Genomic DNA, 24,571 nt, shown 5'->3' with positions numbered 1-24,571 from the left:
AAGGGTTAAGTCCACTGGCCAAAGCTGAAGGTACACAGCTGAGTGTGCTTGCACCCCAGAAGTAAGGTGGTGATGGTGTATTGCAGCCTGCCTTGTTTGATGAAGCATTAGCAAAGAGTAAAAGCATGTCATCAAAATGTGATTTATATACAACTGACAAAGGTACTGATTGTGCTGCAGAATCCCAGGTGCCTCCTAAAGCAGATGATGAGGTACTGCTGAGCCCTCATTATGGAAGCACAATGGATTGGGACAGTTGGGCCAAACAATTACTAGCCATGTTAGACAAGGCTATGTTGAGTGACGGGTGTGAATACAACAACTGCTATGCCAGACAGGAAGATTGCAGAGCGACCGATGGTTGAGGGTGCGTTGGTTACTGCAAGGGATGTTTCCCTCCAGTCGGAAGGACCAGATCAGGGCGCATGCATGGCAGATGTGGTGCTCACAACCCAGCCGCTAAATGTCAAGTGTCAAGGTGACACAGTAATACATTTTGACTTGCAGAGGCTTATTGGTGAGCTAGAGGGGATGAATGAGAGACATGCATCTAACAGGGTTCCAGAGGCGCATCAGGCTGTGATGGATACCTCCAGTGAGGTGGAGGCCCCCTTAAATGCCGTGGCCCCTCACACTGCAGTGAATGAGCCCCTCTATGTCTCTGATAAGGGAAAGGTCCCCAAAAATGTTTTGCATATTGATGTGGAGTGTGTAGAATTTACAGATATGCTAGTAGAACTGTTTGAACTGATGAAAGCACATTCCTTGTACACCTGGGTGCCTATGTTACAGTCAGATGTGGTAATGCTGCATGGTACCAAAGGGTGGAGCCAGGTAATGCAAGCTGTGCTGGGTAACATTAATCACCAGTGGAACTGGGTGGTATGGTGCTTAATAGTCTGGAAAGTGATGTCACAGTTCCCTGTGAGAGTGCTTCCGGATACGGTTCAGTACGGAAGGCGCTCTAGGGGGCTGCTGGAGACATCAGAGGTCTCTCCGCCTGGTGCAGTGATAGACATGTCTGCTGGTGCAGTCCGAGGTGCGGCTGAGCAGGGTTCAGTAAATGGTGTGGATACTGCGTCACCCGCTAGACCTCGTAAGAAGGAAGGGCCAGATATGGACACGGCAGAAGAAGAGATTCTGTCTATCACCTGCAGAGAGGTACAAGTTTGGGTACCCGGAGACACTCTCAAATATAGTATGGAGAGGAACAAAAATTGTGACATGGAAAAGTGTGAGCTGGCAAAGATTGGTACTGGTGAAAATAGGTCATGCGTTGTTCAATGTCAATTGTTAGGACAATTGCCCACAGAGATTTGGACAACAGGTGAAGTGAAGCCTTGTGAAGACCCCATAAGGGATAGCTGCTCACCTGTGTGTTGTCCCTCCTTGGGCCTGGCCCTAACAAATCCCGAGCAAGAAAGAACTGATGGTATTGGTAATTGGAGAAATGGTGGTGTATTCCTGAATGTTAGTTTAAATAATGGCCTTGATATGAACATGAATAATTTCTTGGAAAATGAGCGTGATACACAGACGTTAAGCTCTGGGGAGTTGGTGGTCAAGGGTAAAGGCAAAGGAGTTGGTAAACCCAAGAGACCTGTTGTGATGGGGAACACAGGTATCAGTGAGGGAAAAGGTAGTTCCTCATCAGGTGTAGTGTCTGAAGCAGGTTCCCTACAGAATCTGGAAACTGAGTTTAAAGGAAGTAGCAGGAAAGGCGGTGGGCCACCAGAAAATAAATGAGAGCTCAGGAACCCCAAGGACAGAGGAAGTAGGCTGCGGATACAGAACTGTAGGACCCCGTTGCGATCCAGGGTAAGGCGTGCCTGGAAGCACACCCGGAAAAAAGATTGGGCCTACGTGGCTGACAGCCAGCACAGAGGTGTCCCAACCATCATGATGGGTGCTGGTGTTCCTCCCTCCGGATCGAAACAAAGGGGGGGATATGTGACAGAGCGAGGCTCTGTCCTTATGAAATCGGAGGAAAAAGAGACAGAGTTTGCATATCTCCAGCCCTGTGTCCAGGTCTTGATGATAACGAGCAGGGTGTGTGCCCAGCTGCACACAGGCCATATAATGAAGGGCTGTTGGGAATGGAGTGTGGAGGATGGTGGAGTGGAGTAGCTTGCTGCTGTGCATGTCCAAAGAGCCCAAAGCTGTTTGCATTGAAGGGTTGAAGCTGTGTGCGTCCAAAGAGCCCAAAGCTGTGTGCGTTGAAGGGTTGAAGCTGTGTGCGTCCAAGGAGTCCAAAGCTGTGTGTTAAAGGGCTTGAAGCTGTGTGCGTCCAAGGAGCCTAAGACTGTGTGTATCCAAGCAGTTCGTTTGAGGAGCAAGTACTTATAGCAGCACTACTGCTGAAGAGTAGCCAGGTGGGCTAGCATTTTTCATTTGGATTGTGTGTATTTAATTTAAGATTGGACCCCTGCGTGGGATTCCTGGATGGACTATTATTTTGTTTTTCCTTTTAATAAACGTGGGCTACCAGGCCCTTAACTATAAACGCCTGCCTGATGTGGACTGAAAAATGCCTCTAACCACTTGAGCTAAACACCCCAATATCACTATATATATATATATATATATATATATATATATATATATATATATATATATATATTTATTTTTATTATCCCAATAATCTAAACATCAATATAGTGAATCAAAATTATAAAATTAATAATAAAAATGATTCCCAATATATTGAAATTAATCAATATTATCAATTTTTTTTTCATGTAAATAATCTTAATCATAAATACTAATAATAAATATACAGACAAAAATGTGAATAAAAATTATAAATAAAAAAATCGTAAAATTTTTTCCCAAAACCCAAAGTGAATAAATCCAAAATAATAGTCCATTCAATAATTATAATAAAACGTGCAATCTTCCGTCACCAAAACATGTTGAACACCGCTAAGAATGCACGCTTACCAGAGGCAAGCATTTAATCGCTCACTCAATATACACAGCAGGGTCTCCAAGGTAGATCTCAAATTCCCATTCAGACTGGAATCACACCCGGAAGGCTCGCGCATATGAACAGATGGTTTCTCAAAAGACATAAGCAGAGGGACTTTCCATAGTGTAAATCTAGTGTAAGCTTTATTCCAAATAAAAGTAAATGTACTCCCAAACAGCAATGGTAAAAACACAGCATATATGCCGGCCGGCAAGCGAGCGCCCGTGCACTCAGATTCTATGTGACTACGTCTTTAAAATAAACTTTTTTCTGTATATTTATTTGCACCATTTGACCTTTTCCCTAAGGTTTTAATGGAAACGAAACAAATCCCTGTCTCTGGAAGAGCGCTACGGTATACAATAAATCAAAAGTATTCATACACCTTGAAATTTTCCACATTATGTCATGATATAATCAAACACGTAAATATATTTTATTGGGATTTTATGTGATAGACCAACACAAAGTGGCACATAATTGTGAAGTAGAAGGAAAATGATAAATGATTTTCAATTTTTTTTTTACAAATAAATATCTGAAAAGTGTGGTGTGCATTTGTATGTGTGTTCTTTGCAAAATAGCTCAAGCTCTGTCAGATTGGATGGAAAGTGTCTGTGAACAGAAATTTTCAAAGTCTTGCAACAGATTCTCAATTGGATTTAGGTCTGTACTTTGACTGGGCCATTCTAACACATGAATATGCTTTGATCTAAACCATTCCATTGTAGCTCTGGCTATATCTTTAGGGTCGGTGTCCTGCTGGAAGGTGAACCTCCGCCCCGTCTCAAGTCTTTTGCTGACTCTAAGCCCTTGTACACACGGTCGGAAATTCTGACCACAAAATCCGTCAGATTTTTTCCAAAACTGGTGTTGCATACACACGGTCGGACAAAGTTGTCAGAAAATCTGATCGTTCAGAACGTGATGACATTCGTTCGTTAAGATGGGACTAGGTAGAGGCCAGTAGCCAATAGCTTTGGTCTTGTAATTTGATCTGAGCATGCATGGCAGTTTGTCCGATCGGAATTCTCTACAAACGATTGGACGAAGTCCGATCGGATCATGTTGCTGGAAAATTTTATATCCAGCTCTCAAACTTTGTTGGACGGAAAAAGTCTGATGGCGCCCACACACGGTCGGATTATCTGACAACACGGCTTGACCGGATATTTTCCGTCGGAATTTCCGACCCTATGTACAAGGGCTAACAGGTTTTCTTCTAATGCCGCATACACATGACCGGACTTTCCGGCAGACTAGGTCAGATGGAATCAGTCTGTTGGACAATCCGATCGTGTGTGGGCTAATCCGATCATTTTTCATTTACAAAATCCGATGGACCTAGAAATAGAACATGTTTCAAATCTGTCCGACAGACTCAATTCCTATCAGGAAAACCGTTTGTAGGCTGGTCTGACGGACTAAATACAAGGCAAAGGAAGCTATTGGCTATTGACCTTCCTTTTTTAGTCTCGTCTTTAGTCATCACATTCAAAACGAAAGAACTTTCGAACGGACTTAGTCCGTTCGTGTGTGGCCAAGTCCGTTCGTTTGGATAGTCCGTCGGAACTCTGCCGAAAGTCCACCGGGAAGGCTGTCGGACCCAGTCTGCCGGAAAGTCCGGTCGTGTGTACGCAGCATTAGATTGCCCTGTAATTGTCTCCATCCATCTTCCCCCTCAACTCTGACCAGCTTCCTTGTCCCTGCTGAAGAAAAGCATCCCCACAACATGATGCTGCCTCCACTGTGTTTCACGGTGTGTTCAGGGTGATGTCCAGGTTTCGTTTTCCGGGTCTACGATGTTGCCAAGTTCTGACCACACACAAACTGGCTGCAGCTAAAAGGTCAGGCTGAATGCGACCATAGCACAGTGCTGCTGCATCCATATGTCCGGCCATCTCTGAATGCAGTAAACTATCTGCTGCTAAAATGCTGTGTGAATGTAGCCTAAAGGGAAAAGCAGACATGTTGCATGACAGGACCAAGAATTAGATACGCAGTAAGGCCTCATACACACTGGACGTTTTTTTTCTGATGCTCCTAGGAACGTCTGACATTTTTTTTTCCCTCCCTCTAAACACCCTCGCATGTTATGCCGCGTACACACGACCGGACTTTCCGGCAGACTAGGTCCGATGGTCTTCCCGACGGACTTTCCAAATGAACAGACTTGGCCATACACAATCACACCAAAGTCCGACTGATTATGACGTACAACCAGACTAGAATAAGGAAGTTCATAGCCAGTAGCCAATAGCTGCCCTAGCGTCTGTTTTTTTTCCGTCAGACTAGCATACAGATGAGCGGATTTCTCCATAGGAACTGGGTCCGGCGGAGTTTTGGTGGAAAGATTTGAAACATGTTCTATTTCTAAAGTCCGTCAGATTTTTGGACAGCAAAGGTCCGATGGAGCCCACACACACGATCAAATTGTCTGATGGATTCGTTCCGTCTGACCTTTTCTGTCAAAGTCCAGTCGTGTGTATGCGTCATTAGTCTGTGTCCATGCATACATAGGCATTTAGAGGCAGAGAAAAACCCCACAGCCAATGCGTCCAGGAGCAGCAGAGTTTTGAGAGAAAAAATGCTTCATGTGTCTAAACGCACCTAAACATTAGGCACGTTTAGCGCTTGACCTTTAGGTCCTTTTAATGGCCAGAATAAATGGTTATTCTGGCCAATGAAATTAATCATCACCCAAATGCTTGATGTGACTAAACGCGGCTAAACACAATACACAAATTTACAAGCATTTTTTTTCTGCCAAAACGCTGCTGCCAGGAGGAAAGGAGTCTAGGAGAGTTAGCAAAATGTCCTGTGTTCATGAGACCGATAGTAAAATACTCTGTATATACACAGTGAATAGGCTTTACAATGGTTTTGAGATAACATCACAAAATTTTAAGTTTTATAACTTTTATTTCACCAAAAGTAACAGTAAAAGTAAATAGATTTTTTTTTTCTTTTTTTACACATCACAAAATAAAATCACAATGTTTTTACATTTCCAAATACATACAAAACAGACACATCAACGTTCTAAAGAATGTCAGCAACTACTATAATATAGTATTCATGTTCATAGTGCATCAGTGCCTCCCTCCATTTGTGTATGGTACAGTTAATGGACAAAAAAATATATATAATGCCCACTATAATCCCCATTATTTACATTAGCAGTTTTGCTGGATTTGTGCAATATAAAATGAAAGTACTGATATGCAATCATCTCTCCTAAAAGCCAAGTTGACTTTTTTTAAGAAGAATATTAAATGCATATATTTTGGAGGTTATAAAAATAAATGTGCATTTATATTTTTTTCTTCCAGGAGCCTGCAGAGTATTGCAGCTGTGATCAGTAGATCGCAGGAACGATGTCAGGCTCCTGCATTCTCTTCCTAAAACTATGTGCCTGTATCTCCATACAGACGGTCAGTTTCAAAGCTGCTGAAAGAGTGAATGGACTGCGAAGGTACTCATCAGCACCCTCATAGTCCATTAAAATCTACAAGCTGTCTGCCACGGTGGCAGACAGCACTTGTAGTTCATTCATTTACAGATCTCAGTAAAATGACACAGCTGTGTGGGTGGAGTCCTGCACAGCCGTGTCAATTTCAGGGCTCATGCACATAGAACGTTTTTCCTTCCCTGGACACCTTTGCTCCTGGCAGAAAAAAGCAGCTTAAAAAATGTGCCTAAAGCCTCGTTTTGCCCACATGTTTAGATATGTTTATTCTGACCATTGGAATGAATGTTTAAATGCTAACTATGCCTAGCATTTAGGCATGTTTACATGTGTTTGCCTAGGTTCACTCTGCTGCGGGATTGAAACGTGCAAGTTCAGCTGAACTCGCACAATTTCATACCCGCGTGTCAGTCCGACTTCGGGGGCGATTTCAGAGACATCTGTGTAGGTTCCTGCACAGATGTCTATTAAAAACACACTCAAAGTCACCAAAAGTAGTACAGAAATTGCTTTTGGGAATCTGTGCAGCGCCGCAAAGTTGGTGTCACAATAACCACCAATTTGGCATGCTTTTTGACATGTCAAACCACATCAATGTGAACCTAGGCTTAGGCACAGCCAGTGGTTTTTTCTGCCCAAAAAACTCCTCTCCTTTGCTGCTGCAGGGGAGAGGAACCCCTATCTGCTGTTACAGGGGGGCTGCTGCATAGTAACATGTTACACTTTTAATACAGCTGTAACATATTACTATTCTGGAACTATTAAGAAATCAGATAATGGCTAATTTTAAAGGGGTGTTCCAGTGGGGATTTTTTTTTTTTTTAAAGTCAGCAGCTAAAAAAAAAAGTAGCTGCGGTCTTTTAATAAGGACACTTAACTTTCCAGGGTGCTCGCAATGTCGGCCGTCCTCGGGTCCCGGCATCGCCATCCTCACTAAGGGAAACAGGCAGTGGAGCCTTGCAGCTTCACTGCCCGTTTCTTATTGCGCATGAGCAAGTCGTGTGCCGCTTTGTGAATGGGACGCCCTATATTAGGAAACACACAGTTCCCAGAACACAGCGTGCCCCATTACCTAGAAGACAACGCAAGGAGGAGAGAAGACCGAAGATCACCGCAGAGTAGGAAGAGCCAGATTAAGAAGACTGCCTAGCAACAGGGGTTTCTGGTAAGGTAAAAAAAAAATTCTCATGTTTTTCAAATGTTTTTTTTTATTTATTTTTTTAAGAATATTAATGCTGTTTTTTTTTTTTTTAGGGTGGCCCTCCACTTTAAACTTTTAGAAGCCAGCTTCTCATTGGCTGCTTTGACACCACTGCTCTTTGCAATAATATTATATTCATCTGCATATAGCTACAGTATATACTGTAGTCTATAATGTAGAATTGTAGCATTTACACTTACATGAAACACTTGAGATCAGTGTTACTGCACACGTTACAAATTACAGAATCATTTTAAAGTGGACCCGCCACTTACAGTTACATTCTAAAAGCCTGCCCCTTTGTATATAGTTTACACCTAGCACACTAGCACTTTGTCAGAGTTGTAGTGTTAAGTTTTCCCTGGTAGTAGGCACACACAATAAATACAAGGCCTCATCCACATGGGCACAGAAGCCCTTTCAGTGTGAATCAGGCTTTTGTTTATGCACATGGAGCTGTGTGCACTCAGCTTTTGTTACTCAATGGAGATGCAGTGGCTGCACATCCAAGTTTGAGGGGTGTGCAGTGGTGGTGTGTGGCCCAAAAAGCTGCGGAAGATTCCGCCATCCACACTAAAATCTGACAGATTTTCTGTTTTTCAGACCATAGGCTGAACAAAAAAAACTGTATGTGTATGGCCAGCTTTAGACTTACAGCACTGTGCAAAGCAATACAGCCTTGTTATGTTCAGCGTGCTGACCATCCCCTGCCTGTCCAAGTGCTGATATACAAGTAATTACAGGAGAATGACAATGACAGATTCAAATACTTATGCTGGTTGTATCTAACATATATTGTACGATTTATAATGCATACATTATGCATACGGGGGCAGCTTGAAAGACATCCATCTGTATGGGTTCGTGCACAGATGTCTATTGTAATTACCCCCAAAGTCCCTAAAAGTAGTGCAGGAATAACCGTATTTATCGAGGTATAACAGGCACTTTTTTCCCCTGAAAATCAGGGGCAAAGCATGGGTGCGTGTTATACGCTGACAGAGTACCTCACTGAGCCGTCATCTCCTCTCCACTCGGCTCTTACGTCACACACACAGTCCCACCTCCGCCACTGGCATTGGACCAGTGTTTTGCCTATCACAGAAGCTGGTCCAATGCTGATGGCAGAGGCGGAACTGTGTGTGTGTAACGTGAGAGCCGAGTGCAGAGGAGATGATGGCTCTGTGATTTCCTCATTCAGGCTGCTGGAGAGGGAGATGATGGTGAGGCTGCAAATGACGGTAATTTAAAAAAGGCATTAATCAGGCTGCATTGAGAACGATAATCAGGCTGCATTGAGGACTTTATTTGGGCTGCATTGAGGACATTAATCAGGCTGCAGATGGAAACTGACCCTTAATTTGCATCAAAGTTGTTTATTTATTAATTTAGTTGTTTATTATATTCAAAGTTGTTTAGCTAAGGTCTGCTCACGCTCGATGGCCAGGCTGGGGAACCTACCTGGATCTATATTATCCAGCCTGTCACCCAAGCCCGGCTGTTGATTGTAGATTACAGGAATCAAAAAATGCAGAAAAAAGAATTCCCAGGACCAATGGTCCCACCGGCAGCCAGTTCCTTCTCTTATACTAGGCAGAAAAAAACTGAGCTGCTGGATGCAGTGTGAGGGGTTATAGCCAGTAGGACCGCCCCCTGGGCAGTACTGTGCAGTTTTGCGTTTAACATGTTCTGCCTAGTCCTCTCCCCTAAAGGAGCGATATAACCCTAAGGTCAATATGAAGTTGCTGTGTCAGTCAATTAACGAAGGATAAATGTTTTTTTCCTGAAACTTCCCTCTTAAAATTAGGGTGCGTGTTATACGCCAATAAATATGGTACTTCTGGAAATCGGTGGGGTGCTGCAAATAGGATATAGGGTATACGATGTATGTGATGTCTCATGCAAGCATCTGGAATGGATGCGCAATGATGAGCTCAGGTTAGGGGCATTTTCTGAAAGCAGTGGGTCATAAGTTGGGCCCCCGCAGCTGAGAAACAGTGCAGCGCTCTGCACCACAGGAAAAGTTGGGTGTGATATTCATTGCGCTAAATACTGGCTGTGACTTAAAGGAACACAGAGTGCAGCGGTTCAGTAGTAAGTGACGCAAAGGTTCAGGAATAATTTCAACAAAGTTTCCAGAAGCTCAACAGTAATTCCACAAACTGTCACCTGATTGGGGTTTTCTCAAACACAGTGAAATCCCTTCTTTCTGAGATTGGTAGTGGCAACCAAGCGAGTCATCTTCCTCCAGATGGTGGGCGGGGCTAGCAGGACTGACTGTTCTGTCCAGCCTCCTTCCCCTCCCTCTCTACCAAATCATTTTTTTAAAGCAGTTTATGCTGCAAAGCAGTACTTCTTCCATTCTCGCCTAGGTGAGAATTTCTCCCTGCTCCCTGCTCATGCGCAGATGTGCTGCAAGGCTCTGGTACCGTGAGAGCTCGGTAGCCCATCTGCACACATGCCGGGTCCCCTGGGCTTCTGTGCATGCACAGAGTTTCCACACTGCTACCAGGGAAGTCCCTCTCTATGTGCATGCACGGTAAATAACCTACGCTGATGTGTCAAAAAGGCTCTGCCAGGACCCAAAGGCAGGACAGAACCCATGAGTATGTCTGCCCAAGCACCATAATGATGACACCTGAGGAGGAGGCGGACTTTGCTTCCTGAGATGTTCCGCTATGAAGCAAACTGAACTCCAGGCAAACAACTAAATACTGTATGCAGATGAAATATTAAAAAAGAAAGCTGTTTTATCTGCCAGATCATTTTCATTTCTGCCACCATCCCTGAGATTTACAAAACTCTGCCACACCACACAGCACTTTCTGCCAGGGGAAGTAAGTGGGGCAGGGGAGATCCAATTTTTCTCTGCTGCAGTTCAGTAACACCTATAGGTCTTCTCCCCAGCCTATGAGAAAAGAGTGAAAGGGGACACATGGGTTGATTTACTAAAATCTGATAGTGAAGAATCTGGTGCAGCTGTGCATGGTAGCCAATCAGCTTCTAACTTCAGTATGTTCAATTAAAGAAGAAGTCCAGCCATAGCTTTTTAGGCTAGGCTTCTCCTAAGGATCACAGGAGTGCAATTTGTTTTGCTCTCCTGTGACCCGTTTTCAGCAGAGAGCGGTCTCCGCTGACGTCACTGCAGTCAGTCGAGGCACCACGTCATCCCAACTTCCCAAGTCTGGATCCGCCAGCTGCCTTGATTGATGGCAATCTCAGCATCTCAGTGAGCTGCTGAGACTGCCTCTCCCTGCCCCTCCACAGCTCAGCACTCCAATGAGCATGCAGGAGCAGACCAGGAGAGCTGCTGATTGACAGTCAGCATTGCTCTGCTCGGGAAGGAGTGAGAACGGAGCCATCGGCGATGTTTGGTGGTTCAGTTCTCAGTGCAGAGACGTCAGGGGACAGCTGCAGCATAGGTCTGATGCTCCATCCACCAAGGTAAGTATGATTAGAAAAAAAAAAAAACCCCAGTACTTATCTTTTAAGCAAATCTTATCTTTGACAAAAAATATGGAAGCTGATTGGTTTCTATGTAGAGCTGCACCAGATTTTAGTAAATCAACCCCACAGAAGACTGGTGAGATCAGCCTGTTCCTTGTTAGTTCTGCAGCCCAACTGATTGCCTCCTTGTGGTGCATCTCCCTCGCCTAGTCTAAGCTGTACAAAGACTGCAAGGGGCTAATGCCCCGTACACATGATTCGAAAATCGGACAACACGTTTTTTTTTTTTGTTTTTCTTCTAAAGCTAGTCGTATATCGATCCCGAAGAGTTTATTAAAGTTACGAAAATTCTCGTACAACAGAATAAAAAAAAAATCGGAAGTGATGTGGTGTTTTAGTGTATTTGTATTGTACTTAACTGAACTGATTAAACGAAAATCGTACAATCTGTTATCGTACGAGAAAAATTTTCATCTTTGTCAGATAATATCGGAATGCACTGTCATGATCAGCTCTTGAAAGCTCTGTACTAATGATCCGTTTATCGTACGATGGTGTCGAAAGCGGTATTTTTCTTCTGATTTTCGGATCGTGTGTTCGGGTCATTACTCTAGTAGTGTATGGTAATGGTATATTTTAGAACAACATATACTCATTCTGTGGATTGACCTGGTGGTGGGGGCATATAACAACACTGCTATTTCATTGTTTAGAATTATAAGGAGTGTCCCATAAATGTCAGCAGTTCTCAGAATCCCTTGAGCCAGGTTCACACTAATGCTGTGTGAATCTGATGCGATTTCTGTTGTGACAGGTGCGATTCTATTGCAAATTGATGTGATTTCTGAGGGGATTTGGCATAGCTGGAGATAAAATTTGCATCAAACCAGCACTAAATTCGCACAGGACCAGAATCGCACTGCATAGATGTGAACGACTTTTATAGTAAACAGTGTTTTTTCAAATATGTATGCCTTTTGGATCGGGTCTAATCCGCATAGAATTCACATCAGTGTGAACCAGGACTCAAAGCGGAACTAAAAGGGAGTGAAATATGCACCTTTCCTCCAATGGTTCTGTCCCTTCTCTTGTGAGCCGGTTTTCAGCCTTCTTCACTGGCCGGCGTGGGATGACATCACTCCTGAGCATACACAGCAGGCCAACATTCATGCACACAGAGATCAGTAGCTCAGTTTACAGCTCCAGTGAAGACATGAACAGGCAGGTAGGAGCATTTTATTGCAGGAGAGACATTGCCTTTTTCTTCTGCACTAAAAGCCTGCCTGCTCACTGTTTCTTACAGCAGAGCCTCAGTTCCAATTCAAACAAAATTTCTATTAGGCTCCGTTCACATATTGGCGTCCCACAGTTTTGGGACGACAGGCGCCCGGCGATTTTGTTTGCGTGATTTTACTGCGATTCGTCAGGTGAAAGTCATGGCAAAATCGCACCAGCATCGGGGTGCCATTAAAAGGGAATGGGATTGCACGAGCATCCCACAATTTGCCATAATTCGGGACCGTGGGCAGAATCACAGCGATTCTGCCTGAGATCCGGAACACCAAGTTATGAATGCCTTAGTGCCCAAGCAAAAAAAGTTCCCTTTCTAATTGCAGAACTATTTAGATCTTTAAATAAAACAGACATATTCTACCTTTTTCAAAAGAAGAAAAAAAAACTTCACATTAATTACCTACTTCAATACTGGGCACTTACACCCCCTTCTTGCCCAAGCCAATTTTCAGCTTTCAGCGGTGTCGCAGTTTAAATGACAATTGCGTGGTCATGCTACACTTTACCCAAACAGAATTTTTATCATTTTGTTCCCATAAATAGAGCGTTCTTTTGGTGGTATTTGATCACCTCTGCGTTTTTTATTTTTTGCTAAACAAATAAAAAAAAATACCTAAAATTCTGAAGAAAAAAGTTATTTTGTGTCTGTTATAAAATTTTGTAAATAAGTTTTCTCCTTCACTGATAAGGGGGCATTGACAAGGCAGCACCAATGAGGTGGCACTGATGGGCAATGATGATGGGCACTGGTAGGTTTCACTGATTTGCAGCACTGATCGGCATTGATAGGTGGCACTGATGGGCACTCATGGGTGGTATTGGTGGACACTGATAGGCAACACTGATAGGTGTTTATGGGTGGCACTGCTGGGCACTGATACATGACACTGATATGTGGCACTGATAGATTGAATTGATAGGCATCACTGATGGCACTGGCAGGCATTGGGGATGGGCGCTGATTGGCGGATGCCTGGGCACTGATTGGCATTTCCCTGGTGGTCTAGGGTGGCATACCTGGTGGTCCAGTGGGGTGGCATCCCTGGTGGTCCTGAGTGGGCATCTAAGGGGGGGGCTGCGCTGATAAACAATCAGCACAGACCCCCCTTGTCAGGTGAGCAGCTGATCGGGTCTCCTCTACTTGCGTCTGTCAGACGCGAGTGAGGAAAAGCCGATCAAAGGCTCTTCCTGTTTACATTGTGATCAGCCGTGATTGGACACGGCTGATCACGTGGTAAAGAGCCTCCATCAGAACGAGAGCCGCGCCCCCCAGCCATCATATGACAGTGGGTGGGTGGCAAGAATTTGCAATCATTATTCTTTTGCACTGAAGCCTACACAGCATTGCAACTGTAATATAAGTGCAATTATTAGGCTCCTGCAGACTGTTTCTCCAGCTGCAGTTCTGAACCAAGGTACAGACCTTCAGTTACAGGGCTGAAGGAAGTAACAATGGACTACTAATGTTGTGACACCACAACACTTGTGGTCCATTGAGACCCACTCTGCCATAGTGGTAGTGTTTCCATTCACAGATTCCTATGAACAAATGATGCGGCTGTATGGGCAGAGCCACACACAAGCTGTGCAACATTCAAATAATGACAGCAGGCCTCATGTTCTACAAAAAGTAGGCAGTTTGGGGTATGAAAGAATGAAATATCGATTACAGGGCCATTAAGTAGTGGATGTGTATGGATTATTTTTGGAGAATAAGGGTATTGTTTAGCATCTATTTAATTTTCCAGGACCATGTTAAAGTTTGAGCTTCTGTAATTAGTTTGATTGAAAGCTTTCACGTAACTGCTAGAGGAATGCTCAACAGTAAGTGTTGTTGTTTTTTATGTAGTATTATTTTGATGATGTAGTATTATTTTAAACTGCCCAGGGTTTATGCCATGAAGCTAGTTTCAATGTAAATAGTGCTTAGCAGATTTTCTCTAAGACTTGGCAGGCAGAGGAAAATATAGAATAAACAATTAAAAACTGCTTACCAGGCAGTTATTAGAAATAAACATAATAAAAAGGCACCAAGCTCATCACCTTTTACTTAGCGTTCATAAACTATTGCTTCAATCACTCAGTATGGATCTGTAATATGACTGCTCCGGATGGAGTACGGGGTCCAGATGAAGATCTGTACAATGGCTACACAAAGAGGGACCAAACACATCAGATAGAACATAGCATCATGGAGACCTAAAAACAGACTAAATACAAGAAAAGTTAATAAGACTGGTGTGTAAACAAAGAATCATGCATTTCATTACTATCTCAAACAGATCAATGCAAAATGTACCTCTGCTACAGGTGCTTTTATTATATAGTAGGAGTGAACAGGCCCTTGCTTAACCACTTGCCGACCAGCCGCAGCAGGTTTACTATGGCAGAATGGTACGGCTGGGCGAAACTACGTTATGTTATGTTGCTTCGCCCTGTGGCCACTAGGAGCGCGTGTGCTGCTTGCCCCTGAAGCTGATGCGAGTGCCCGGCGGGCACGATGGCCACCGGGCTTCCGCGATCGCTTGTGACACAGCGAGAACCGGGATCTGAATGTGTAAACACACAGATCCCGGTTCTCTGAGGGGAGAAGAGACTGTTTGTGTGTTCATACAAAGTATGAACACTGATCTCTCTCTTCCCCTAGAAAGTCCCACCCCCCTACAGTTGGAACACAGAGAGGAAACACAGTTAATCCCTTGATCGCCCCCTAGTGTTAACCCCTTCCCTGCCAGTGATATTTATATAGTAATCAGTGCATTTTTATAGCACTAATTGCTGTATAATTGTCAATGGTCCCAAAAATGTGTCAACAGTGTTCAATTTGTCCCCGCAATATCGCAGTCCCGATAAATGTGGGATATTTATTATAGCAAAAAGTAAAAGATAGTGTTTTTTTTTTCAAAATTGTTGCGGTTCTTTTGTTTATGGCACAAAAAAAAAAAACGCAGAGGTTATCAAATTCCACCAAAAGAAGGCTCTATTTGTGGGGGAAAAAAGGATGCAAATTTAGTTTTGGTACAGCCTCACACGACCACGCATTTGTTAGTTAAAGAGATGCAGTGCCAAATCGTGAAAAGGGCTCTGGTCAGGAAGGGGGTAAAATCTTCTTATACATTGTACCATATTAAGTATTGGTTCATCTGTCGGTTTTTCAGGCGGACCTGATCAGAAGCTCTATATTAGTTTTTGAGCAGCTGAATGTAAATGGATTTGCATCTGTTTACCTCTAATTCTGGACTCCATCAAGGTCTGAAAAAAGATGGAAAAATTCAACATTTTTTTTTTTAACCTAAATATGACAGACCTAAATTGGTTTTATGCATGTAGCTCCATTTACATCCAGCCACCCATAGATCTAATATGGGACTGGAAAGCTTTTTTTTTTTCAATGCAGCAAAATGAATGGACATGGATGGATGTCACAAAAGGGTCATCTGATCAGTTTTGATCCTGTTCAGCAGAGGATCCGTTCAGAAAGAAATCCTATGCTGATCAGACTAGAAATGTGTGACAGGGGCCTTAGTACAAGTTTTTAAAACAAGTTAGTTCAAAAAGACCTTACCACTCTTGAAACCCTTAGTTTTGTTTTTTTCAGTTATCTTACAAAAGTCAAAATTTTATTTTCCTATTTCCTACTTTTGTATGTAGCTACAGTGATGTAATGCTTGGTTATTATAATTTTTACCACCTTTAACAAGAATGGACTTTTGAAGTTGGAACTGTTTTACTGGGAAAAGTCAAGCTCCTTTGAGTCACATGGGAGATAGCTATCCAGTATACATGTCTCAGAGTTTATAACTGAGACATCATCAGGTATACTGCCTGATGACGAAACATAACATGTTTAAAAACCTTGCATGTTTAATATATAGTGGGCTAATAATAAAGGGTATCACCTAAAATCCAAAATTGCTGCACTGGATAATAGCTAACGCCCTGATTTCGTTCTTCCTAGAGTACAATTTACTTCCACTAGATGGCACCAACCAAACATTTATATGAGATACAGAACAGCCATTTCCAACCAGGGTTCCTCCAAAGGTTGCTAGGAGTTCCTTAAGCTGTGGCTGATTGACCTTACATTTGATGGTGGCTGCAAAATATCAGGACCGATGCCACTTGGCAGAGCCAGCACCATGACGCCAATGAGCTCTGTTAGCTCTCTGTATGGGTGGCATTCTGACCACTAAGGTTGCATTATTATTACTACTGACCACCAATAAAAGGTATTTTTGCCATTGACCCAGATTAATTGCTTTTATTAAGGGTTCTCTAAGAATTTTAATTATTTCTGGAGTTCCTCTGGGTTAAAAAGGTTGAAAAAGGATGCTGCAGAAAGACCAACAGACAAACGCATGCATCTTAGGGTGCTTGTACATGGTACCGATGTATGAATGCCAGTTCTTTCTGGCAGAGGTTCCTAAGCAAAACAACATGAGTATGGTCCACAGTGTGCTCATTTACACAAAATGTACTATTCAAGGCGGAAGTGGGATTTGCACGTGCCTGTGAGCGCATAAAAAAAAAACTGACCATTGATACCGATTTATACAGTGCCTTGAAAAAGTATTCATACCCCTTGAAATGTTCCACATTTTGTCATGTTACAACCAAAATACGTAAATTTATTTTATTGGGATTTTATGTGATAGACCATCACAAAGTGGCACATAATTGTGAAATGGAAGGAAAATTATAAATTCTAATACAATATCTGAAAAGTGTGGCGTACATTTGTATTCAGCCCCCTTTACTCTGATACCCCTAACTAAAATCGAGTGGAACCAATTTTTTTTTTAATCAAGTTTTTTTTATTCGTATAAAAAGAAAAAAGCATTTTTATACAACATTTAACATTCACACATTTGTTTATATAATGCACTACATTTAATTTTTTCTATCAAGAATAATATACAATTTTTACTTATTCCCTATACATCATTCCAAGAAGCAAAAAAGAAGAGATTCCCGGAATCCTAGAGAGAGAGAAGACCCCGTTAACCTTAATTCTGCACTGCACACTTCCCCTTCTACTTCTACTAATCCAGCATTCACATATTTTTTTGAACATTTTGGCGTTTACCCCTTTTGTTATACACAAATGTTTCCTTTTTTATTGTTTTAGTTGGTGGATTTGACACCAGCCACTTCCTTGCTATCAGTTTGCATGCCAAAAAAAGGCATCTAATTATTGCTATTTGTCTCCCCACATATTATTATCCTCTTCCATACAGCCCAATAGGCATATCTTGGGGCATTAGTCAAGAATTATTCCAAATACCTTATTTATTTTTCCGATAACTTCACTCCAGTATCCATTTAACTTAGGGTACCTCCACATCATATGAACTAGGTCTCTTTTTGGGTTCCTACATCTTGTTAGAGAACCTTAGTGAACAAACAGCATCATGAAGACTAATGCCGCATACACACGTAGCAGACTAGCCGGCGGACTTAGTCTGGCGGACTTTCCGAACAAGCTACTTGCCCACACAGGGCACTTTTTCAGCGGACTAATATGGCATACTAAGTCTGCCGGACTATCCGCCGTACTTTTGAAATGAACGGACTCGCCCACACACGCGGAGGAAAGTCCGCTCATTTTGAGCGCGTCTCCAGGTAGCCGGGGCCAGCGAAGGAGGCGTCGCTGGCCCTGTCACCTGGTATGGACTTAAAGGGGAACCCCTACGCCGAAAAATTGGCATGGGGGTCCCCCCCAGGCCCATATCAGACCCTTATCCGAGCACGCTACCCGGCCGGCCAGGAAAGGGGGTGGGGACAAGCGAGCGCCCCCCCTCCTGAGCCGTAACAGGCCGCGTGCCCTCAACATGGGGGGGTGCCTTGGGGAAGGGGTGGCCGCGCGGCCCCCCCACCCCAAAGCACCTTGTCCCCATGTTGATGAGGACAAGGGCCTCTTCCCGACAACCCTGGCTGTTGGTTGTCGGGGTCTGCGGGCGGGGGGCTTATCGGAATCCGGGAGCCCCCTTTAATAAGGGGGCCCCCGGATCCCGGCCCCCCACCCTATGTGAATGAGTATGGGGTACAATGTACCCCTACCCATTCACCTGTGAAAAAAAGTAAAAAAAAAACACAACACACAAGGGTTAAAATAGTTTATTGCACGTCTTCGGGGGTCTTCTCGCCGGACACCTCCGCTATCTTCTGCTCTTTCTTTGTCGCCGCTGTCCGAGGGTCTTGTCCCCCTCTTCGGTTCTTCTTGCCGGGCCACCGCGCCTTGTTCTAGCTCTTTTACAGGCGGTGGCCTGGTCTTCAGTCGCCGTCTTCTGTTCTTCTCTTCAGATGTTGCCTCGTCGATGTCTCTGCTCACAATGACGGGGACGCAGCGACTTATATAGGGACATCACCGGATGATGTCCCCGCCCATTATGATGTCACAGTCCCAGCATCCTCTGGGACATGGCTCTTTACAAGAAAGAGCAGTCAATTCCGAAACTCTCCTTGCTGAGAATATAGCAACCAAGAACACTAACTTCCTTGTCAGAAAGACTAAGGGAATATTGTGTATCGGTTCAAATGGCTGTTTTGTAACAATGACAAAATTAAGTCCCAAGGGTTCAAAGGAGATCTGACTGGCGGATTAAGCCGCATCACCTCTTACATAAAAATCCGGACCAAAGAATGCGAAGCAAGCGATCTTTGAAATAAGACTGATAAAGCTGAGACTTGGCCCTTAATAGTACCCAAGGCCAGCTTCATCTCTACCCCTAATTGTAGAATGTTGTACTTCTGAGGGTGCCAGCCCTTGGATTCACACTAGGAAACATAAACCCTCCAGACTCAGTTTTTTTAGAATGTGGGTTTCAATATCCAGGCTGTTAAATTTAGAGTTTGTAAGGTAGGATTGAATATCGGTCCCTGTAAGAGTAGGTCTGGCCGCAGTGGAAGGGACCATGGATCTCCCACTGTCATCTTTACGATTTCTGCATACCAGGACCTTCTGGGCCATGCTGGGGCTACAAGAATTACCGGATTTCTTTCCAGCTTGATCCTGCAAAGAAGTTGTGGCAGCAACTGAACGGGGGGGAATGCATAAATCAGTGAGAACTGATCCCACGGGGTCCCCAACGCATCTGTTCCGCATGCGAGTGGATCCCTCGTCCTTGACACAAAGTTGACCAACTTTATGTTGAACCTGGACGCCAGAAGATCTACATCTGGAGTCCCCCATTTCTTGCAAACAGCTCGAAAAATGTCGGGTGAAGAGACCATTCCCACGGGAGCAACTCCTGGCAGCTCAAGAAGTCCGCCTACCAATTCTCTACTCCCAGAATGAAAACTGCGGATAGGCATGGAACATTCCTTTCTGCCCAAGTTAGGATATGATTCACCTACCTATGTGCTGCGAGACTCTTGGTGCCCCCTTGGTGATTGATGTAAGCCACAGCTGTGGCATTGTCGGATTGGATCCTGACAGGACAACCCACGTAACCTGAATGTCCAGGCCTTCAGAGCCAGACCCACTGCCCAAATCTCTAGGATGTTGATGGACAAGGTCCTTTTGGTTCTTGACCGCTGTCCCTGGACAGTTGTCTTTTCTAGAACTGCTCCCCAACCTGAAAGGCTGGCATCTATCATTACCACCTTCTAGATAACAGGTCTGAAGGATTTTCCTTTCAGCAGATTCTGGGTTACCAACCACCAACTGAGCTCTGGGACACCCTTGGGGACAGCCGTATTGGCAAGTCTAAAGCTTGAACCATTTTGTTCCAAGCGGACAGGGTACTGTTTTGCAACAGTTTCGAATGGAACTGGGCATAGGGAACCGCTTTGAATGAAGCCACCATCTTTCCTAACAACCTCATGCAAAGGCAAATGGAGGGATCTTTTTTCGATCTGACCATCTGCAACAGCTCTCTTATGGCGTTGATCTTTACCTGAGGCAAGAACACCTTTTTCTGGGCTGTGTCTATGATCAGACACAAGTACTCCAGCCTTTTTTAGGGGTTTTAAGGAAGACTTCTCTAGGTTGAGAATCCAACCCAGATTTTCCAGGTCTATGGTTGTAATTGCCATGCTTTGCTCCAAATGTGCTATTGACTGATCTATTAGCAATAGATCGTCTAGGTACGCCAAGACTCAAGACTGTTATGCACTGTGCCTTTAACCTGGCTAAAGGTGGAGCCAGAACTTTTGCAAACACCTGGGGTGCTGTAGCTAGCCCGAAGGAAAATGCTACAAGTGAAAAATTATGCTGTTCTACCTCAAGCCGCAGAAACCTTTGGAGAGCGGGAAATATAGGGACATGCAGATGTGCATCCCTGATGTCGATAGATGCCAGAAGTTCTCCTCCTTGTAGGATAGAAACCACGGACCTGATCGACTCCATGCGAAAAGAGCGGATCTTCAGGAACTGATTTAGATTCTTTAGATCTAGAATGGGTCAGACATCTCCATTCGGTTTTAGTACAGTAAACAGGTTTGAATAAAACCCCAAACCCCACTTCCGGTTCCGGTGCCGCATGTGCTAGCTGCGCCTTCTCTCAGCTCCCGCTCCAGGCTCCCTAAATCGGCCTATAAAGTCGGCCTGAGTGGCCCCTCAGCCCAGATATCGCCACCGGGGATCCCCCCTTACCTCCGGGCACAGATGGACCGGTTTGTGGAGAAAACCGGCACCCAGTCGTACGCGGCCGCGGCGGCTTCCGCGGACAGGCCGCAAATCGAGCCCCCGGCTTCGGCCTACAGCAATGCTGGAATGAACGCTCAGGTGTCTGACATGGAGGTTAGTGGCGCTGCTGCACAGGCTCTCCCCTCTTCACTCCCCGCTCCTTCCCAGGGACAGAACCCTTCTCTGGCTCAACACCAGGCCCCACCAGTGGTCACTCTTCCCCACAGTCCCCCCGGGGATGAAGGCCACACGCATCGCATTGCACAGGCCGTGGCTGCTCTCCTCACCCCCATGATAGCAGCCTCTGTGGAGAAGGAGGTCAACGCTGGGATGCAACAGTTGAAAACACAACTTACTGAACACACCACCAGACTTAACGAACTGGAACATCGTGTCTCAGAGGTAGAAGATGAACTCTACCAAGCTCAGGCCACAGAACGATCCCAAGATAAAACCAACCAGTTCATCCTCCAAAAATTAGAAGACCTGGAAAATAGGTCCAGAAGGAGCAATCTGCGTTTTGTTGGCGTCCCTGAGTTGCTCCCTGCAACTGCTCTACCGGAGTTTTGCTCCAAACGCATCCCGGAAGCCATGGGCCTACCAGGCCCTTTCACGGTCGAACGCGCCCACCACTTGGGTTCCTTCAATGCTGAACGAAAGTCCCCTCGTCCCATCATTGCAAAATACCTCAACTATGCTGACAAGTCGCTCATTCTCCAGAAATTCAGACAGTCCCCCGACCTCTACATTGATGGGGTTAGAATACTCCTCTTTGCCGACTACTCTCTTGATGTCTCCAAGAGGAGGAAGGCCTTCCAGCCGATTTGTTCTGAATTATTCAAGCAGCAAATCAAGTTTACTCTGGCCTTCCCGGCTACTTTACGGATAAAGTCGCCTAAAGGTGACCAACTCTCTTTTCAGGACCCATCGGAAGCGGAATCCTACCTCAACACGTTGAGACCGGACTTGCACCCCCACACGCCTTCCAAATCTGGAACCAATCTCCGCTCCCTTGATCAACGTAGCCCGCGCAAGGATTCTCCTAAACGTTTCCGGCCTTCAGCTCCTGATCATCGGAACCGCAACACCCTGCGCTGATCTCCACTGGCTCGTTCATTGGACTTCTACCTCTCTACCTCAGGTCGAATGACTTGGTTACTGTTTTTCCCAGGTGCTCCCCCCTTATTTCTTTTCGTTTTCTTTTTGGCTTCTTCCAGAGCGCCTGACTTATCCTTATCTTAATCTTGACCTGACTCCACTGCCCTCCTGTTGCAGCCGAGATCTGACTTTTAACCTCCGGCTCCCTGCTGGTCTAAAGGGGTCTATCCAGCCCCGGGCATGGCCCCACCCTGGGGTCAATAGCTAACCACTTTTGGCAGCCCACTCAGTTGTTATCCCTAATCCACACTACTTGGCCCCTTAGCCATCCTACCGCATTGTAACTTTTAATTTCATTTGTACTTGTTGTTTAATCCCTTTTGGTTCAAAGGTATCCGTCTTATTAAGTTATGCCATACAGCTGTTATGTTGTTATGATCTATGTTAGACGTGTGCCTTGTCTTTTTCCTCAGGAGTCCACTGTGCACCTTATTCCGGCCATCTCCTATCAGGTGGACCCGGTCCCAATAGCTCCTATATCCTCCCAGTGGCTCTCGGGTACTCGGGCTATACCGACACCTTTTTTCTGCACGGGGTCCCGTGTGGGGAGCCGTCTCGCACAGTGTTCTCATGCGGAAAAAAGTGAAGTTTGCACTAATAGATGTTGTATATTGTTTAATATCCCTTCCTACCCCGACCTCTCTGTCCTTCCTCCCCCTGTCATCCTCCCTATCCTTCCGCCCCCCAGGTGCGCTTTGCCTGTGGGATGGTTGCCTTTGCACTACATCAGTCCCAACTCTAAATACATTTTATGCTCTCCTCTTGCTGATACTTTGCTTACACGGCCGTTCTATTTATTCCCCTCCTCATTGTAATCTCTTAGGGTAGTTTCCTGGAATGTGAAGGGTCTCCGTTCTCCTCATAAGAGGATGAAGATCCTTCGCCATCTTAAACGATTGAAGACTGACATAGCCTTGCTACAAGAAACCCACCTCCCAGCTTCTGATTTTCATCGTATGCAGAAACTGTGGGTGGGCTCGGTATTGGGCTCAGAGTCGGTTGGACGCAAAGCGGGTGTTCTCCTCTTAATTCACAGGAACCTTCCCTGTTCCGTCCTATCCACTTACACAGATGACCAAGGGCGTTTCCTTTCGACCCGAGTAAAAATAGGGTCAAAGGAACTCCAGATCTCCAATGTATATGCCCCCAACAGTCCCTCTAAAGCCTTTTATTGTCAGTTATCCACTTGGCTCCTTGATGTCTCACACGTTCCTCATTTAATTGGTGGGGACTTTAACGACCTCATGGATCCGGTAGTCGACAGATCTTCCCCGAAGACCCCTTCCGCTATTCCCTCTCAAGCCACGCTCACCCCTTTGGCCTCTACTATAGAGTCACTACACCTCACAGACATCTGGCGTCTATCCCATCCATTAGATAGGGAATCTACTTTCTACTCCAACCCCCACAAAGTCCTGACCAGGATAGATTACTTTTTTGGCTCCGATAATCTTCTTCCCCTGATCTCTGACTCGGAGGTGGGGGACATAGCTATCTCAGATCATGCCCCCATAGCTCTCACTTTGGATCATCTAGATCTCCCGCCTCATCCCAACATATGGCGCTTCCCCTCATTCCTGCACGGCAATACTGACTTCAAGGCCTATATGGAGCGCTCCTGGGAGGAATTCTCCTTGGCCAACTCCCCCCCATCTGGGCGACCCCAACCTCCTTTGGGATGCTGGGAAAGCATTCCTGAGGGGACGTATCATTTCCTATGCCTCTACTTTTAAACGCCATTCCATGGTCAAGTTTAAATCAGCTAGTACTCGATTGCGCAAAGCCCAAATCTCCCTTAACACCTCTACCTCCTCTGCGGACAGAGATGAATGGGCCGCCGCCAAATCCTCCTTTGACGCTTGGGCCTCTACCCTTGAGCTCACTAAAAAAAGCACATTTTGACGCCACCCTGCACAAGTTTGGGAACAAGTCTGGAAAGCTCCTCTCCAGACTATGCAAGGGCCCCACCCGCCCGACTCACATTACCTCCCTTCGGGATAAATCGGGTTCCATCCACTCTACTCCCCCTGCCATTAACAAGACCATGTTGGAATTCTACTCTGCTCTCTATGGCCCTGACCCGATCGATGTGCCTACTGCCCGGTCTTTCCTTGACAAAGTTCATTTGCCCCACATTTCCCCCGCCCAGCTTGAAACCTTGAACTCCCCTATCACCTTAGCCGAAATAGAACGCACCATCAAAAACCTTCGCCCTTCCAAAGCCCCTGGACCTGACGGGTTTAACGGGGAGTTCTACAAAACCCTCCTTAATATCACTGCTCCTGTGCTGCATTCCGTCTTCTCAGGTATCTGGTCGGGGGGCCCGTACCTGCCCACGGGCAACCAAGCCATTATTAAACTTCTGGCCAAGAAAGGAAAAGACCCCTTGGAACCAGGTTCCTACAG

The 24,571-nt window shown here is 45.0% G+C and overlaps 1 protein-coding gene across 2 annotated transcripts in view; it reads right to left on the bottom strand.

Annotated features, from left to right (window-relative positions):
• Positions 1 to 5,870: 5,870 nt before the first annotated feature.
• Positions 5,871 to 24,571, bottom strand: part of LOC143924610 (transmembrane protein 180-like) — a 104,939-nt gene continuing 86,238 nt past the window's right edge. For both annotated transcript variants that reach the window (XM_077449004.1, XM_077449005.1), the window contains exon 7: positions 5,871 to 14,588. In XM_077449004.1, the coding sequence (XP_077305130.1) occupies positions 14,459 to 14,588 (130 nt within the window). In that variant the 3' untranslated portion in view covers positions 5,871 to 14,458. The remainder of the gene's footprint in view (positions 14,589 to 24,571) is intronic.

The sequence above is a fragment of the Lithobates pipiens genome, unplaced genomic scaffold (genome assembly GCF_037356315.1).
Source record: "Lithobates pipiens isolate NorthernLeopardFrog02 unplaced genomic scaffold, aLitPip1_a1.2 Scaffold_22, whole genome shotgun sequence".
Lineage (NCBI taxonomy): Eukaryota > Metazoa > Chordata > Amphibia > Anura > Ranidae > Lithobates > Lithobates pipiens.
Note: the sequence above shows the minus strand (reverse complement) of the source record. Positions and strands in the feature narration are given on the sequence as shown.